This window comes from Cotesia typhae, unplaced genomic scaffold, assembly GCF_013202065.1.
Source record: "Cotesia typhae breed Kobodo isofemale line unplaced genomic scaffold, CoteBio_Ctyphae scaffold_121, whole genome shotgun sequence".
NCBI lineage: Eukaryota > Metazoa > Arthropoda > Insecta > Hymenoptera > Braconidae > Cotesia > Cotesia typhae.
In genome coordinates, this window is record NW_027423773.1 from 5,198,014 (window position 1) to 5,217,216 (window position 19,203).

Below are 19,203 nucleotides of genomic sequence, written 5' to 3' on the forward strand. Positions count from 1 at the left end.
TTTTGTGCGAAAAAAATCATCAGCCCAAAACAAAAATGTAATAATATTTCAGAATGAAATCAAAGCATTATTTGATATTGTAAATCATAAATCAATAAAACTGCTTGATAATGATATTCGTGAACTATATTCAAATCAAAAAAGTGATACCCGGAAAGAAATTCTTTCAAATAACCCAAATAAATTAAACAGTACTATGAATACGATGGAAGTAGATGAAAGTCGTGAGTATTTACAACATTTAATTATTATAAATTTTAATCAGAATTGAAAATAAATTAAATTGATTATAAATTATGAATAATAAAGTATATTATTGTTTTTCTAATTAATTATATCATAAATGTCAATATGTTCGTAGATGATAAATAAAAAACTCTTTGTGTTCCTTATTTGATGTCAAAATGAATGAGTTCCATAGTTTTGCTTCCATTAATTAAATAACAACGCTTATTTTAGATTTGAATCAACCCTCAACCAGCCATGAGATTGTTCGAAGTGAGGAATCAGAGTCATCTTCAACCCTTACATTAAGTCAAGCTACAAATTTCGGTTCAGATTTAGAGTATGTGCCTCAAATTCCGACAACACGAGCAAAAATAAATATTCTAACTCCAGAGCTTATCTCAGCACTCGACAGAGCTAATGTTAGTAGTAGAAATGCGATGTTCATTATTGCTCCAGTTCTATCAAGTGTTGGTGTTAATGTAGAAGATACAACTCTTAGTTATCGAACAATTCAACGAACTCGCATGCTCTTACGAAAAGACATTGCTATAGGACTAAAAGATAACTTCAAAGCTCATGATAAATATGTCGTGCATTGGGATGGGAAAATACTGAATGACATTTCTGAATCGAAATTTGTGGATCGATTACCGATTATTTTGACTGCTTTTGGTACTGAGCAGTTACTTGGAGTTCCAAAAATGAATAGTGGATCGGTAGAAAATCAAACAGCAACCATCTTGTCAACGTTAAATCAATGGGGTATTATTAGTTACATCAAGGCGATGTGTTTTGACACGACTGCGGTTAATACGGGTAACTAATCAATGATAAAATATTTAAAAGAAAATTTTATTTTCATCGTTCTAGTTGAATTGTTTTCATATATTAATTAAATTTTCGACACGTGCCCATTAGTTATAATTCTTTATTTATTTATAGATTTTAAATATGCGTTACAATTTTTATTAAATACAGAACTTAAAGTGTAATTATCTATTTTTACTATACAGGAATCCATCATGGTACATGTAAAGAAATTGAAAAGGCCTTAGGAAAAGAATTAATTTGGTTACCATGTCGCCATCATATTTATGAGATCATTTTAAGGAGTGCATTCGAAGTCTATTGGCCAGTATCATCTGGACCAAATGTTCCAATATTTGGCAGATTCAAAAATTTTGGGACACATTCGATAAAACGAAGTATAAATCTGGTGTTGAAGATAGTATTGTTGCTAATATTATTACGAATGAAAAAAATAATCTATCTTCATTTATTAAGCGATACTTACAGGTATTATTTGAATACAATTTTAAGTGTAGAGGATAATTTTTGATTTTTACGAATAATTGATTACTTTTGGTAGTTATCGCAACCCCGAGATGACTATAAAGAAATATTGGAATTGTCATTAATTTTTCTGGGAGAAATGCCACGAGAGCAAGTTTTCTTCAAGCGTCCTGGTGCAGTTCATCATGCAAGATGGATGGCAAAGGCAATTTATTGCCTAAAAATGTTTATTTTTAGTGATGAATTTGACCTTTCTAAGAAAGAATTGGATGGTCTTCGACAATTTTGTATTTTCATAGTTATGGTGTATGTAAAAGCTTGGTTTTCATCAACTTCTACGACTTCTGCTGCTAATCACGACTTAGAGTTTATGAAAAATTTAATTGAGTACAGTAAAATTAATTCTTTAATTTCCTTGGCTACATGTGAAAAAATGACTTCACATTTATGGTACTTAAGTGATGAACTTGCTATTTTATCACTTTTTGATGATACCGTTCCATTAAACATAAAGAAGAATATTGTCGAAGCTGTTAAGACTCGCGAAGGTACAGATTCTAAAGCAAGAAGATTTATTATTGATAGAAAAAATTTACATTTAATTCTGCAAAAAATATAAGTGACTTTGTTTCTAAGAAGTCATTAAAACTTTTTGAGATCTTTGATCTGCCGTATGATTTTCTTGACAAAAATATTGATTTATGGTCTACTGATGAGAGTTATAATGAAAATAAAGAATTTTTCGCACAATTGAAAGTTGTTAATGATGTGGCAGAGCGAGGTGTCGCATTAGTAAGTGAATATAACCAATGCTTAACGAAAGACGAAGAGCAATTTCAATTTTTATTGCAAGTTGTGAAAGAGCATCGAAAAAACTACCCTACTTCCAACAAAAAATTGTTTGAAAATAAATAGCTCAGTTGAAAATTGAAATAAAAAACTTTCTTATAACTAATTGGACATTTTTTTCTCCAAAACTGAAATCATAATATATTTATAATGAAAACTTTGCATTTTTTATTGATAAATGATTAACTAAGCGATAAATAATGTACAATTTATTTTTTTAAATGTAGATAAAAATACTTACCATAAAAAAAAGCTTGAAAAACATTTTGAAGTTTCTCAGTTGATGAAAAAAAATTTTTTTCGTGTAAATTTTCTCAAAACTGATAGATTAAATTGAAATTTTTCGATTATTTAATCAAAAACTCTTAAAATCGATATACATGAAAGTTTGATGATGAATATCTTTTGAACGATTAATTTAATCGCCAAAACATAAGATACCATTTTTATAGAGCAGTTAATTTGCTACAAAAATTTCTATTGCCCATTCAATAATAGCCAGTTCTTGTCGAGTTATAAAATTCATAAACAAAAGTGACATTTGACTTAAAATAATCAATCTTAAATCTTCAATAATAGTGAAATGGTGAGGTTTACGGAAAAAACATAACAAAAAACAAAGATACCTTTTTTGTAGAGCATTAAATTTCCTACAAAATTCTTAAAAAACTTTTTTCTGTACGACCAATTAATGATGAGGAATGAATTTTTTTCTATTGGACTGGGAAAAAAAAATGAAAAACTGCGACGCGGAGGATCTTCCTATTAAAATTAAGAGTTCATATTTGGTGAGAAGTGTTTTAAGGTGCCTAGTAACCCATTTTTCCGTATTAATTGTAAAAAAAAAAATAGTTGATTTTTTTGACCCACCCTAATATATATATATCAAACACAACTTACCATTTTAATTTTGATCATTAAAATCAGTATAATCATTTAACAATATTAACATTAATAATTATGTTATATTTATCTGTTTTATGATGTAATGGAGTTCATCCTTCATGATCATTCCAATACATATTAGCTATTTCAGTTATTAATGATTTAGTTATTCTTTCTTAAAAAAAGTATCATTATGAATTCCTACTGTCCCAACAATCAATCGATAAAAATCGATGTATTTGCGTAACATTGTATAGAATAATACCGTTTAATAATAATTGTATAGGATATTAATATTTAGTAACTTCCTACTTTTATTCTAATCACTACTCTTAATTTAGTTTACAACCGAATTTCTTATTACAATTTATTCATTTTAACAATTGTTATAGCAACGGTAACCATGGCAACGGTATCCATGGCAACGGTATCCATGGCAACGGTTTCCATGTCAACGGTAACCATGGCAACGATAACCATAGCAACGGTAACCATTGCAACGGTTGATTAGCGTGGGTGGTTGCGGAGTGGGGGGTGAGTTCTATTATTGATGTGTGCCATTTAATGGGTTTCTTAGATTGGTAAATCAAAATGACATTTTCTAAAAAAAAAAAGAGAAAGAGATATATAGAGGGGGGGGGGTAGCATACGTGATGGAAGACGAAAAATCCATTTTGGCTAGGGATTGCCTAAAATCCGTTCTTGGTGAGCGTCTATATCACGAATGGAGTAATTATCCCAAATTTCAAGTCAATCGGGCGAATAGTTTCAGAGATCTCGTGATGAGTGAGTGAGTGAGTGAGTGAGTGGTATTTTGCTTATATATATTAGGGTGGGTCAAAAAAATCGAATAATTTATTTTTGATTTTATACTCTGAAAAATAGGTTCGTAGACACCTAAAAAGAATTCTATCCAAGTATAAGCTCTTAATTATAACGGGAAGGTCCTCCGCTTTGCGGGTTTCTATTTTTTTCGAATAATCAGATAAAAAAATTTATATCTCGCTTCCAACTGCTTGGAAAAATATTCCGTGGCATAGATTTTGTGAGAAATTGAATGCTTTACAAAAAAGGTCTCTTATGACTTTTTCAAAACTCAACCGATTAAAAGATATTCATAGTTGAAGTTTGGCTATTTTAAGGAAAATATTCGTTTTTATTATGAATTTTATAAGTCGATGAAAAAAATTATTTCGGATTGCGGAACTCATGATTTTGTAGGAAATTTACTGCTCTACAAAAATGGTCTCTTATGATTTTTGATTAAGTGAAGCCGTTACGAGATATTCATCGTCAAACATTAACGAATATCAATATTTCCAGTTTTTGATCAATAATTCGATAAATTTTAATTTAAACTATGAGTTTCAGGAAAATTTACATAAATTTGAGTTTCGATCGATAAAGAAATGTTATAATAAGTTAGATAAAGAATTATTGGAATTATCATTGATTTTCCTTGGAGAAATGCCTCAAGAAAAGATTTCTTTCAAACGTCCTGGTGCTGTTCATCATGCTAGATGGATGGCTAAGGCCATTTATAGTTTGAAAATGTATCTATTCAGAGATGAATTCAAACTCTCTCAGAAAGAATTGCATGGTCTTCGTCATTTCTGTATTTTTATAGTCACATTGTATTTAAAAGCTTGGTTTTCATCAACTTCTGCAACAACTGCTGCTTATCATGACTTGCAGTTTATGAAAAATTTATTGGAGTACAAACATATCAATCCTTTGATTTCTTCAGCTACGTGTGAAAAAATGATTTCGCACTTATGGTATTTGAGCGATGAACTTGCCATTTTATCACTGTTTGACGATGGCGTTCCATTAGAAGTAAAAAAAGTATTGTTGAAGCTGTTAATACTCGTGAAGGTACAGATTCTAAAGCTAAAAGATTTGTAATTGCTAAAAAGATTTGAATTCATTGGCGCAGAGAACTCTGAGTGACTTTGTGTCTAAAAAGTCATTAATTCTTTTCAAAATCTTCGATCTACCGTATGACTTTCTTGATGTCGATGTTGAATTATGGCCTACTAATGAGAGTTATCTCGAAAATAAAGAATACTTTCAACAACTAAAAGTTGTCAATGATTCAGCAGAGCGAGCTGTTGCATTAGTCAGTGAATATAATCAATGCTTGACAAAAATGAAGAACAATTCCAGTACTTATTGCAAGTTGTCAAAGAACATCAAAAATATTCCCAAATTGTAATAAAAGAAATTATTTATAGTAATAGCGTACTGTTATGTTAAAAATATAGACAATTATATTGCAATTGATAATTCAATAAAAAATTTATCTATAAAAAGTTAAATACTGGTTGTTTCTCACTTGATTCAATACTTTTCATATTAAATTTGACAAAGAAATATGTCATTCACTTCAAATTAAACTAATCATTGGCTATATGTCGAAAAAAATGCTCTAATTTCTTGTTTTAATGCAATCAAACAAGCTCAAGACTGAAAACAATATTAAAAAATTGTTTATAACATTTCTTTATCGATCAAAATTCAAATTTATGTAAATTTTCCTGAAACTCATAGTTTAAATTAAAATTTATCGAATTATTGATCAAAAACTGGAAATATTGATATTCGTTAATGTTTGACGATGAATATCTCGTAACGGCTTCACTTAATCAAAAAATCATAAGAGACCATTTTTGTAGAGCAGTAAATTTCCTACAAAATCATGAGTTCCGCAATCCGAAATAATTTTTTTCATCGACTTATAAAATTCATAATAAAAACGAATATTTTCCTTAAAATAGCCAAACTTCAACTATGAATATCTTTTAATCGGTTGAGTTTTTGAAAAAGTCATAAGAGACCTTTTTGTAAAGCATTCAATTTCTCACAAAATCTATGCCACGGAATATTTTTCCAAGCAGTTGGAAGCGAGATATAAATTTTTTTATCTGATTATTCGAAAAAAATAGAAACCCGCAAAGCGGAGGACCTTCCGTTATAATTAAGAGCTTATACTTGAGAGAATTCTTTTAGGTGTCTACGAACCTATTTTTCAGAGTATAAAATCAAAAATAAATTATTCGATTTTTTTGACCCACCCTAATATATATATATCTATATATACACTACTGGAAAAAATTAAGGGATCAAAAAAATTCCAAATTTTTCGGTAGTTTTCAACAGGCCGTAACTTTGAGAGAAATGGTCGTACAGGAAATAAAAAAAGGAAATTGTAGCTCCAAGTGTCTAGTTTTTGGATTAGAACTTCAAAATTTTGTAGCCTCCGCGGTTTCTGAGTAATCGTAGAAAAACCAGCAACAAAAAAATTCTCAAAATTTTTTAGTTTTTTTTGGTCTACGGGCGTGGAAAACATTTTTTAGCTTAACCACCATAAGGATCGGATACTTTGTTCATTTAGCTTTAATTTCTTTTTTAAACACCCTGATACGTCCACTCCTCGCTGAGATATCGGTCTTCAAATGGAAAAGGATCTTTTTGTCTTTGATTATCGATATCTCAGCAACCAATGATCGCACAGAAAGTTAAAGGTGGGTTTCAAGAACTTGAATGAATTCCCCTTAACGTCTGTCCATTGTTTTTCGAAAAAAATTTTTTCTTTCCGTCACATGAATTTGAAAATGTAACAAAAAAGGGCTTTTAGTGGTTTTTTGGAAAATCAAGCGCTGGATCGAAAATATTGAGGAAACCACTAATGTTAAGTGTGCCTTTTACAGTTCAATATGTCCCCAAAAACCCTACAAAGAATCAAATTAATCCAGCCAGCCGTTTTTTTGTTTCACTTGATCGAATTTTTGAAAAAATTAAAGGATCACGTTTTTGCTCTGAAAAGCTCATAATTTTTAAAAATGAAAAAAAAATGGTTTTTTCGAGCTTTTTCCACATTTTCGTTCCAAAAGTGCTTAAATTTTCAAAAAAAAAAAAATCCAAAAAAAAAAATTTTCAAAAAAAAAAAATTTTTTCGAAAAAAATTAAAAAAAAAAATTTTTTTTGGAAAAATTTTTTTTTTAACAAGTTAAGGAAACTCAAAAAACCATCGCCCAATGATTTTTATCACCTTTCCACCGCTGCATTCCTTGATTCTACTGATCTCCTTTTAATTAAATTAATAAAAAAAGTTAATACCCCCAATCGAATTTCGATTTTTTTCATATGCTTTTCGGAGTTTTTTTTTTCTTTTCTTTTTGTGAATCCTTAGCAAATCGCTTCATTCAACAGTTTTTTTCAAAACTAATCCCTCTGCGCTATGAGTCTCGTTTTAATCTGTATGGCAACGATCGACATCCTCTCGTTTGGCGCCGTCGTGGAGAACGTTTTCGCCAGAACTTTGTCCGTCCAGTCGTTGCCTACGGCGGTGGATCAGTTATGGTGTGGGGCGGCGTTTCACGAAATTGGAGAACACCTTTGGTAATTGTACGCGAAAATTTGACAGCTAGACGTTACATCGACCAAATTTTAAGGCCCATTGTTCTGCGCAGACGACAACATCTGAGGTCGTTCATATTGATGCAAGATAATGCACGTCCACACACAGCCAACATTACCCGGCGCTTCTTTGAGCGGCATGACATCACATTGTTGCGACACCCAGCAATGAGTCCAGATCTCAACCCCATAGAGCACGTTTGGGACATAATGGGCCGTCGGTTGCGCAGAGAGTATCCAAATTTGCAGAACTTAGCTGCTTTGGAGCGCGCGCTTCAGCACATTTGGAATACCATTCCGCAGCCTCAAATTACCGTCTGCATAAACATGGCTGAACGTTTGAGAGCCGTTATTGAAAACAGGGGTGGTAATACCCGGTATTGAACCAACAAAACCTTCAGAGAATGAGTTTGGAGTCATTAAATACGGTGGAACTGACGAGCCACCGGGTCTCAATTCTCCTGAAATACCTCACACACACACACACACACACACACACACACACACACACACACACACACACACACACACACACACACACACACACACACACACACACACACACACACACACACACACACACACACACACACACACACACACACACACACACACACACACACACACACACACACACACACACACACACACACACACACACACACACACACACACACACACACACACACACACACACACACACACACACACACACACACACACACACACAGAAGCGTAAATCCGACCGCGCGACCTCCACGTGGTACGCTTTGGATAACGCTAATGCCGGCGGTAATTGTTTTCTTAAACTTTTCAAGAGAAAAAATTAAAAAAAAATTTTTTTTTTTTTTCAATTTAAGCACTTTCTGGAACAAAAATGTGGAAAAAGCTCGAAAAACCATTTTTTTTTCTCATTTTTAAAAATTATGAGCTTTTCAGAGCAAAAACGTGATCCTTTAATTTTTTCAAAAATTCGATCAAGTGAAACAAAAAAACGGCTGGCTGGATTAATTTGATTCTTTGTAGGGTTTTTGGGGACATATTGAACTGTAAAAGGCACACTTAACATTAGTGGTTTCCTCAATATTTTCGATCCAGCGCTTGATTTTCAAAAAACCACTAAAAGCCCTTTTTTGTTGCATTTTCAAATTCATGTGACGGAAAGAAAAAATTTTTTTCGAAAAAACAATGGACAGTCGTTAAGGGGAATTCATTCAAGTTCTTGAAACCCACCTTTAACTTTCTGTGCGATCATTGGTTGCTGAGATATCGATAATCAAAGACAAAAAGATCCTTTTCCATTTGAAGACCGATATCTCAGCGAGGAGTGGACGTATCAGGGTGTTTAAAAAAGAAATTAAAGCTAAATGAACAAAGTATCCGATCCTTATGGTGGTTAAGCTAAAAAAATGTTTTCCACGCCCGTAGACCAAAAAAAAAAAACTAAAAAATTTTGAGAATTTTTTTGTTGCTGGTTTTTCTACGATTACTCAGAAACCGCGGAGGCTACAAAATTTTGAAGTTCTAATCCAAAAACTAGACACTTGGAGCTACAATTTCCTTTTTTTTTATTTCCTGTACGACCATTTCTCTCAAAGTTACGGCCTGTTGAAAACTACCGAAAAATTTGGAATTTTTTTTTGATCCCTTAATTTTTTCCAGTAGTGTATATATATATATATATATATATATATATATATATATATATATATATATATATATATATATATATATATATGTATATATATTGATATATATATTATGATGGCTTTTTCACGGCACTGGCGTCGACAGCGCCGAAGAGATCCACCTAAATATTGGCTTACCTGGTTCGTAGATTGTTGGGCGCCAGGAACTTTACGTTCCACGGTTCGGAGTTAACAGTTGATCGTCGTTGGGCGGCAGGTCAATGTCGAAGAGATTCTAAATTGTAGAGAGGGTATAGGAAGCGATTCGGAATTTTTGTATCACACGAGAATAAAATAAAAAAATTGAGACAGTTCAACAAAAAAAAATCAATAAACAAAATGTTTCTTTTTCTTCTCTTAACAACAAACTATCGAATTTCTCAATACAAAAAAAATAATTGTTTCGCTTTTCTTTTTTTTTTTTTTTTTTTTTTTTACAAACAAGATTTTGAATTTATAAATACCAAAAAAAAAATTGTTCTCTGGTCCTTTCTTAACAAACAAATTATGAATTTATCACTACAAACAAAAAATTAATTGTTTGCTTTTCTCGTCCTACAAACAAATTATGTATTTATTAATAAAAAAAAATAATTGTTTCGCTTTTCTCGTTCTAACAAACAAATTATGGATTTATTAATAAAAAAAAATAATTGTTTCACTTCTCTCGCCTTAACAAACAAACAAAAAAATTCATTTTAATTCGTATTTAAGGAAATGAATTTATCAATTGGATCGCTCTGTAGTATATAGATTATCGATGGCACAATCTGTCAATCAGTTACCACCCGCCGCGGATAACAGGACCGTCGGTAACTGTTGTTACCCGTCGGGCAATACGCGGGAACATAGCTCGAGGTAGAGTGTCTATTGGCGCTCTTAGATGGCCCTCGAGTCGAGCCAATTTTCTGCGGCAGGTAATCTCAAACTTTACCAAAACAAATCGACAACTGTACACAATATCTCTTAACAACGTATTACAAAAAATTTGGCACCTGGCACCTGGCTGACGTCACCCCGAAGCCGGAATTCAACAACGCAATTGTTGAATTTCGGTACACAATTATTCTCGGACAATTCAAAATCGTAATTGGTTGTCCTTTGTTACTTTCAACGTGAAAAAAAATTAAATAAACATTTATAGCTTGTAATTCGGACAGGTAAGAGGAAAAACAAAAACCTATCCGATCTCGGCTTAATCGCGGATCGCGGTGAAGTCACCCAGGTAAATTAACAAACTGTGACCGCACTTACCCCGTTCAGTCGACGGCTCGGCACGGTGTGAAGTCCAGGAAGCAGATGTCGGCTGTGCTGACAGGCGGCAGAGGTTCTCGGCGATGGCATCACAACGGAATTTTTCGTTGTCGGAATGACCAAAAAAACTGTTGATATAATTCTTGGCTTCTGGTGTACGGCAATGACACAATAAAATTAACTTTCGACGGGATCGACACTCAAAATTAACAAAATGAAGAAATTCAACACGTAAGCGGCTGAATTTTCAATATAATACGTCTTCGCTTGATTTTAGTGTCACAACAAAAATTTTTCAGCGTATGAAAAGTGGCTGGAACGGTATCCAGATCAGAATTGAATTCCTTTCTCTTTCGTTTTCCAGCAACATGTGGTTTTTCTCTAGCGCAGCTAAGAAGCTGCGCGTCCAATCAGCCGTTGTCGGATGAATTTCCATGGTCAATGGTTGGTCGATTTCCCACTTTAGTCCTCCATTCGGCGTTCAGGTGGAGCCTCGATGTGCTCCCGTTGCTTCAACGTCCAGTCGTTCGTAGATTCCGATTCCGGGTTTCCCTCGTTGATCGTTGTCACTCCCAGATGTCTCCCTGGTCGTTGATTGCGAACTGAACTGCGGGTTCGCCCGGTCGCTTTTCTCATTCGCTCTCTCTCTCTCACACACTATTAAATACATCGTAAATTTCTTTCGGACGCATCCATCCATACTTAGTATAATTTATTTGGCGCGGTTCGGCTTAATTTTTACCTCGAGCTTCGCATTCTGATCGGAAACCACTTGGAGCGACACAGGCGCGTCGAATCTCAGCATTCCATCAGCTTGGCCAACACTCTAGATTAAATAATACTCAAAAAAAATAATCTCTATAAATGAAATCTAGATGGGAAAAATTTCCCATGTCACAATATATATATATATTAATTAGAGAGCGAAAATTTTCACCATCGTCATCAATCGATTCTTCATCTGAAGAAGAAAGCAAAACTTTTTTCAAGCTGTCGGATACCCGATTTATTTTATTGTTCAAAAATTGATTATCATTCAATTTCTTCGATGGAATCGGTGATTGATTTAACAATTCTAATGCATGGTTTATTACGGGTAATTGAGTTGCAGCGCTAACTTGGGATCCTGAGCTTGATTGTGATGCTTTGGGTTCGCTATCAAATGACATGGAACCTTAAAAAATAATAGTGAAACATATAGCTACTAGAAATGTATTCAAGTAACGTATAAATAATTAAAAAAACTTACGGAATGATAAGGATAATGGGAGATCCATGGCAGTTGTATTACTATCATTGTCAGCCTGATCATTGTTGTCATTATTGTCACTATAGTTGTCTTCACGGTCACTTACATCAGCACTAGGATCATTACGAGCATTTGTTTGTTGCTTCACTAACTCTGAAGCTTTTTTTCGACATGAACTGCATAATAAATAATTATCATCTAATCCTAACGTTACTTTCATAATATCAGTCGCCGGACGTAAACCAATTTTTTTAAAATGAGATTCCAACTCAAAAGGATTACAACACCGATCAAATACCTTTTTGACGCCATAAAGACAAATTAAAAAAGCGCTTATAAACTAGAGAAATTATTTATTTATACAACAAATGTAATGACAATCTTTTATAAAACACTAGATTGCACAAAAGATTTATAGGTTATGTTTTAGATCTCAAAATGAAAAAGCCGCACTTTTAATCAAAACATACTAGCTTATAGCATCTAGTTTACTGGCTATAGGTAAGTCGATAATTGTTATCCCTAGTTTATCGATCTAATTGATATATTAAAATTTGAATCTTACTAAATACAGTCATCGATGAAGCCTCTAAATTGTGAATATAATGCCGTGAAATCGTTGAATTGTATTTATCTCATTATATAAATAAAATTTATGAAAAAAATTTTTTTCCATTTTTGAAAATTTAACAATATTTTTTCAATTGAATAAAAAAATAGAAAGAGAAATCGGCCCAATCTGGGTTCTACAGGGATAACTGTGGAATTGATTAAAGTTTATTTTAGAAAAAAATTAAAAAAAAATGTCGAACTTCGAAAAATCATTGATTTTTGTCAAAAACTGAAAAATTCCATATGTATTGACTTACAAAAATTTTTTAATATTTTTTATCAGAAAGTACATCTAAAAACAAAAATTAAAAAAAAAAAAAGGTACCTAAATGTTTAGTTTTGAAAAAGTTATGGCTATTTGAAAATAAAAAAGCCATTTTTTTGAAAAATTCATAACTTTTTTGGAGTTAGGTAAAAAAATTCAAAAAAATTCTGAGAACCGTTTTTTATAGGGTAGAAAAGGATGGAAAACTTTCGGCCAAATCGAAAAGGGTCGGGGTCAAAAGTGGTCGATTTGGCATGGAATACCCCATATATATATATATATTAGTTTTTAGTAAATTCAAACATACCGAAAAAAATATTCTGGCCAAGTTTCCAAGTTTTAAATCTATACATTAGAAGATGAATATTTAAAAAATTTTTAACACCCCCGCACAGCCTTCTGGGTGTAGAATATCATAAAATTAGCTTCTACTAAATTCAAACATGCTAAAATAAATATCTTGACTAAGTTTTATACCTATAAGAGCTTTAGTTTGAAAATGTGATGTAACGGAGTGATCGTTACCCATTAAAAGCCCTTTTACCCGCACTCATCTAATTATCGACGGATCACAGAGCGCTGTGATTTTAAGCCCTTGTAGGCACAATTTTAGACTCGTAAGTGAGTCCCCACGGTGGAGGTGTCGGTGTAGTGAGAGTGGGGAGAGCAGAGTCAAGAAGAAACGCACCAAGAAATTTTGGTAAAACTTATCCGAACAAAAACAGTTTCACTGTTAAAAATTGCGCCAAGTCCACGTTCATAAAACTCATCTCAATAACATCTGCACTTTGCAAAAAAAATAAGACTCGTTACAATAATTTTCATTCTATACAAAAAAAAGTTAAATACAAAAAAATACCAAGAAACCGTCATAATGTTGAAAAAATTGAAAAAAATTTGTTGAAAATTTAAAAATTAAGAAAAAAATTTTTTATCGTACTTGGCGCGCGTCATTGAGTACCCCAAATTTTTTCAGGATACATGAACATCCTTTTAATGTTTTAACATTTATAAGTAAGTCAACCTATAAAATGCATAAATGTAATTAATGAAATATTATTTTATGATACGTTTAACAAAAGTTAGGTAAAATCAACATGGCATACGTATTTGAAATTTTTAAATTCTCCGCACATCGTTTATGATTTCAATAAAACGCCCTCTCCTGTTCGGTTACGCAATTTGCTTACAAGTGAATACGCCTGCATACGTTGACTCTGTAGTGGAATCACTGCGAAAATTGAATTGACTAAAAAATAAAACGTATGGCCGACTAAATTGAGAAAATGCGGTGTGATTGCCAATCAAAATGTGTTAATTACAATTAAACGAAGCATGATCAAGTTTCTTCATGAAAGCTTAATAACGGAATTGAAAAAAAAAGTGAATTAAAAAATTTTGTGTTATTTCAGATATCTTCACCAGACTACCATATTGACAGTTATTTTCACTAAAAATCTGAAAAAAATTTTCGAAACGGATTTTTTCACTGAAACTGATATTAATCCAGTAAGCAGTGTTTTTAATTCGTTGAGTATACTTCACTGATGTGAATCTATAAACATAACAATGTATGAAATCATATATTATATAATTAGAGCTGATAAGATATATATATATATATATATATATATATATATATATATATATATATATATATATATATATATATATATATATATATTAGGTGCTTTTTTTTTTGCGACTATTTTTTCGCTCCCATCCCGAAATTTTGTTGGAAATACACCCAAAAAAATTCCCTGAAAATTTGAGCCCTTAATATTAATATTAAGTACTCCTACACAGCGTGTGAAGATTTCCCATTTGAAATATACGAGAACTTTCATTTTTTTCTTTTTAATTTCTATAGCTCAGTGGCATTTCATAGCATCGCTTTGACCATGGACGGGTTTTTTTGAGAATTGAATGCTCTACAATAGTGTCCATTGTCGCGAAGTCGTAACTCATACTGGTGGGGTAGTACGGACCGCCAAACTGAATTTTTCATAGAATTCTTGTTTTTTCACTCATTATCTCATAAACAACAAGACATACAGAAAAAATGTAAATTATAATTTTGTAGGAAATTCAATTCTCTACAAAAAAGGTCCTTACCACCAAATCACTAAGATCGATATTTTCTGAGATATTAGTCATTGAAGTTTACGTAGCATTGAATTTCCACAAAATGTTGAATCAAATCTTAAAAAATATTGATTTTTTTATTCATATCATAATTATAATTAGTAATTACTTATTGATTAAGTTGCAAATTCAACGAAAAAAATTTTTAATTGTATTTTTCTGAACTTTTTTTATTTTTAAATAAATTATATTATATCAGGTCTATGTAACTTGGAACTCAACTACATGTATGATCAAATACGATAAATTAAATATTTTACACCATTTTCTTTATGCTGAAAGTTGATTTAGTACACAGTTTATGTTGCGAACGGTGATGCTGTACTGTTTGAAAAACTTTTTGTCGTTCATCTTCATTGCGGGTGAAAGCTTCATTGAATCTTTGAGTCAGAACTACTCCTCGCTCAGCAGTATCATTTACAACTTTTAACTTTTTGAATGTTTCAGAACATTTTTGGTACTCAAAATTTGATTCCCATGTATGAAATTCAGAATTTAAAAATTCATATGAAAGGTTAAACTGTTTAAAGATGAAAACTGAATTTGGTGTCACAAAATCACTGATGTTTTTTTCACTGAGTGAAGTAATTGTTTTGTCAGGCTCTGAGTAATGCTTATTCGATTGCTTTACAGCGGGAATACTATTAATTTTTTTTGCAATTTTCAATTTTTCTTCTGGTAATACTGTATTATCAAACAGCGCCAAGCAAGCAAGTTGTTCATGCAAATACCATAGATGTTTAGATAATTTTTCAAGAGCTGCATTAGCGATTTCCGGATGAATTTTTCGATGTTCGATAAGATCTTTTACTAATTGTAAGTCTGAGTTTGGGGCTTTTATCGCATATGGAGCAGTAAACCATATTTTCACGTAAAATAATAGAACAAAAACACAAATTTTTCGCAAAGCATCTGTTTCTTTCGCTGGTACTTTAAACTGCTTACGAAATAAATAAATCTTGAAACAATAAAGAGCTTTTGAAAGCCATCTTGCATGGTGACAAGCGCCAGGGGCTTTAAATTGAACTTTATCACCTCCACCACCTAAAAAGATACTGCTTAGTTCCAGTAATTCTTTATAGTCGTCTTTTGGATGATGATTCTTATTGAAAAATATGAAAAGAAAGAAAAATAAAAAAGTGAGAAAACTGTAATCATTATCAGCAACCAATGGGTTTCTTTGATAGTGAATGATAATGTAATTAGTTAAATTTGTAAATAAAGTTAATGAAAAAATACACTTTGTAAAATATTCGAGCAAAAAGATATTTGAAATTTATCAATTAAAAACTTATAAGTCCTTAATACACACAAAAATGTGTCAAAAACTAGTTCATCATTTAAATACACAATTATTAATGTAAAATTGAATTAATTCATACCTTTAATTGATTGTCAATAAAATCGAGAATGTCTTTTTTTTTTGTCGTTCAAAATGTCGGTAATATGTTCATCATTGGAACCGATTTCATATACTACTTTATCAATGTTATCCCAATTGTCTCTAAATCGTTTGAAAATAGGTACATTTGGACCATTTGTGGCTGGCCAAGCAACCTCTGCTACATTTCGTAACATCAACTCTGACGTATGATGACGACAAGCAAGGTATAATAAATCACGACCAATTTTTTCTCTAGTAAAGGACAAGCACCTTTGGTGTCACCTTAAAAAAAAAAAAAACATTATCTGTTTTGATTGAAATGGTTGATAAAAATATACACTAGTCACAAAAATTATGGGACATAAAAAAATTCTAAATTTTTGGGTATTTTTCAACGAGCTGTAACTCCGAATAAAATGATCGCAGAGCAAAAACAGAAAATAAGCAAATAGTTGCTCTAAGTGTCTAGTTTTCAGATACGATCATGACAATTTTTTATCACGTTTAAGTCTGAAGAAATCCTAAGGAAACTATAAAAAAAAAATTTTCCAAATTTTTTCTTGTCTAAAAAAAGGTCTACGGGCTTCAAAAATGTTTTTTTCATTTTTTTACTCAAAAGCTCTTTTAGAAAATTTAATGCCCGTTTATTTGACAGAATCAAAAAGCCTGTGAGATGATTTGCCGCGGAGTTATCGTCATCAAAGCAAAAAAGTTCTTTTTACTTTTGATAAACAATAACTCTGGGAATAATGATCGTATGTGAAATCAAAAAGGGTTTTGAAAACTACACGATATTTTCTATGAGATACAGTGAATTGTTTTTGACGAGAAAATTTTTTCTGAATTGAAAATTTTGACTGAAAAAAGGCAAAAATTTGCATAATTAAAGATATTTGGATAACTTGGTATAACTTTGGATAAAATGGATGAACGAAAAATTTCATGGGTAATTTTTTAACCTTAAAGTATCTCCTAAAATCCCTGGAAAATTCAAAGTGCTGCGATTTTTTGTTCCATAGTGTCCCGAAGCTTCAAATTTTTTGTTTTCGCAAAAATCGCCATTGTGAGCAATTTCTCAATTTTTATTTATTTTCTTGAAATTTTTTTTTTTTTTTCAAATTTCTAAAAAAATCAATCTTTTTGATCGAAAAAATAAAGATTCTTAAGAAAAAAAATTTTTTTTCATTGAAATTTGGATTTTCAATTAAAAAAAAATTTTTTTTTGTCAAAAGCCATTCTTTGAATCTCATAGAAAATATCGTGTAGTTTTTAAAACTCTCCTTCAATTTCTCATACGACCATTATTCCCCGAGTTATTAATTATCAAAGTTAAAAATAACTTCTTTGCTTTGATTGACGATAACTCCGCGGCAAATCATCGCACAGGCTTTCTAATTCTGTCAAATAAAAGGACATTAAATTTTTTACAAGCGTTTTTGAGTGAAAGAATGGAAAAACATTTTTGAAGCCCGTAGACCTTTTTTTAGACAAGAAAAAATTTGGAAAATTTTTTTTCTTGTAGTTTCCTCAGCATTTCTCCAGACTCAAACGTGATAAAAAAATTGTCATGGACGTATCTAAAAACTAGACACTTAGAGCTACTATTTGCTTTTTTTTGTTTTTGCTCTACAATCATTCTATTCGAAGTTACAGCTCGTTGAAAAACACCTAAAAATTTAGACTTCTTATTATATCCTTTAATTATTATGACTAGCGTAGGTTTGAAAATGTAATTTAACAATCTGACAATTTACCTGTGTTTGAAGCAGTCGTATCGAAACACATTCCTTTAATATTATCGCAAATATTGCGTGTCGTCAGAGCCTGAAATACGGCTGAAGCTTGACTTATACCTGTGCCGTCAGAAAGCAACAGAGCTTCTAAAAATTTTTCGCCACTTATTCCTGAAATGTGTATCGAGAGTCGTTCTGCTTTTGATGTTCCTTGTCCTGTAGGTAGCATTTTTCCATCCCAATGAACTACGCAAGATTCGTCTATTTCGTCTTTTTTAATTGCATCGACAATTTCTTCTCTCTTAGAAATACGTGCATTGCGAATAGAAGAATAACTAACATTATATTTATCAATATCTAATCCCAGACTTTCTATAACAGCTGCAATGATAAACATTGCATCTCTATCACTAGTTCCAGTGCGATCTAAAGCTGATACAAGTTCTGGAGTTAAAATATTGATTTTTTTCTTTTTACGAGGTACAGGGAGTTCATTCTCAAAATCAGAATATGTTCGTTTCAACCCACTGGAATTTGATGATAGACTACAAAAACTTGCTGGCATCGAATGTTTCGATAATTTCATGCCTAAAACAATTTTTTGAGAATTAAATAAATAAACCCAATCGATTAAAACATTTTTCAAATTTTATATTCAGCTTCTGTTATTCAGAAGCAAAGATATTCTTTGAATTGAGTTTCCGTCAATCTTCCCCAATAAAAATAAGATAAAATGATATGTATTTTAAATTTATTGGTTACAGTGACTTCAATTTTTTAATAGCGTGGGGATTTTCGACTGCAAAAAAATCGAAAACAAATTTTTTGAAGTTATACTTCTTTTGGCGCGTTAGATTAAATTAAATAAATTTTGATTTATCTCACTTATTCAGATTTACTTGATAGAAATTTTACCAAAAATGATAGACTAATAATTAGAAAAAAGAGTTATGAATCTAGAAACAAATTTTAAAATATTGAAAAATTATATAGAATTCAATTTTCAGAAAATGAGGTTAAGAAAATTAGAATTTTAATGCGAATTAAATTTTACAAGTAAGTAGAAAAAATATGAGTCTAAATTATAAGAAATTGTTTTCGATTATTAAATAATGATTGATTGTTGAGCTTGATAATTTCTAGTTGTATGTGAGAAGAAACTAACCAAATTCGTCTGTATTGTTCTCATTATCTTCATT

At 31.5% G+C, this 19,203-nt stretch overlaps 2 protein-coding genes across 2 annotated transcripts in view; both read left to right on the forward strand.

The window, feature by feature from the left end:
• Lmx1a (LIM homeobox transcription factor 1 alpha) overlaps positions 1-19,203 on the forward strand; it is a 271,702-nt gene that overhangs the window by 8,151 nt on the left and 244,348 nt on the right. The window lies entirely within an intron of this gene.
• LOC141533846 (uncharacterized) lies at positions 144-10,735 on the forward strand. Its single transcript, XM_074252936.1, has 4 exons — positions 144-224; positions 460-1,044; positions 1,242-1,394; positions 10,626-10,735. The coding sequence occupies exons 1-4, from the start codon at positions 197-199 to the stop codon at positions 10,733-10,735; spliced, it is 876 nt and encodes a 291-aa protein (XP_074109037.1). The 5' UTR covers positions 144-196.

Excerpts from the sequence above, each read along its gene's own strand:
- LOC141533846 (XM_074252936.1), top strand. The coding sequence starts at position 197 with ATGAATACGATGGAAGTAGATGAAAGTC. Across the intron at positions 1,045-1,241 it reads CACGACTGCGGTTAATACGG|GAATCCATCATGGTACATGT; the intron begins GTAACTAATCAA and ends TTTACTATACAG. Across the intron at positions 1,395-10,625 it reads ACCAAATGTTCCAATATTTG|TCGACGGCTCGGCACGGTGT; the intron begins GCAGATTCAAAA and ends TACCCCGTTCAG.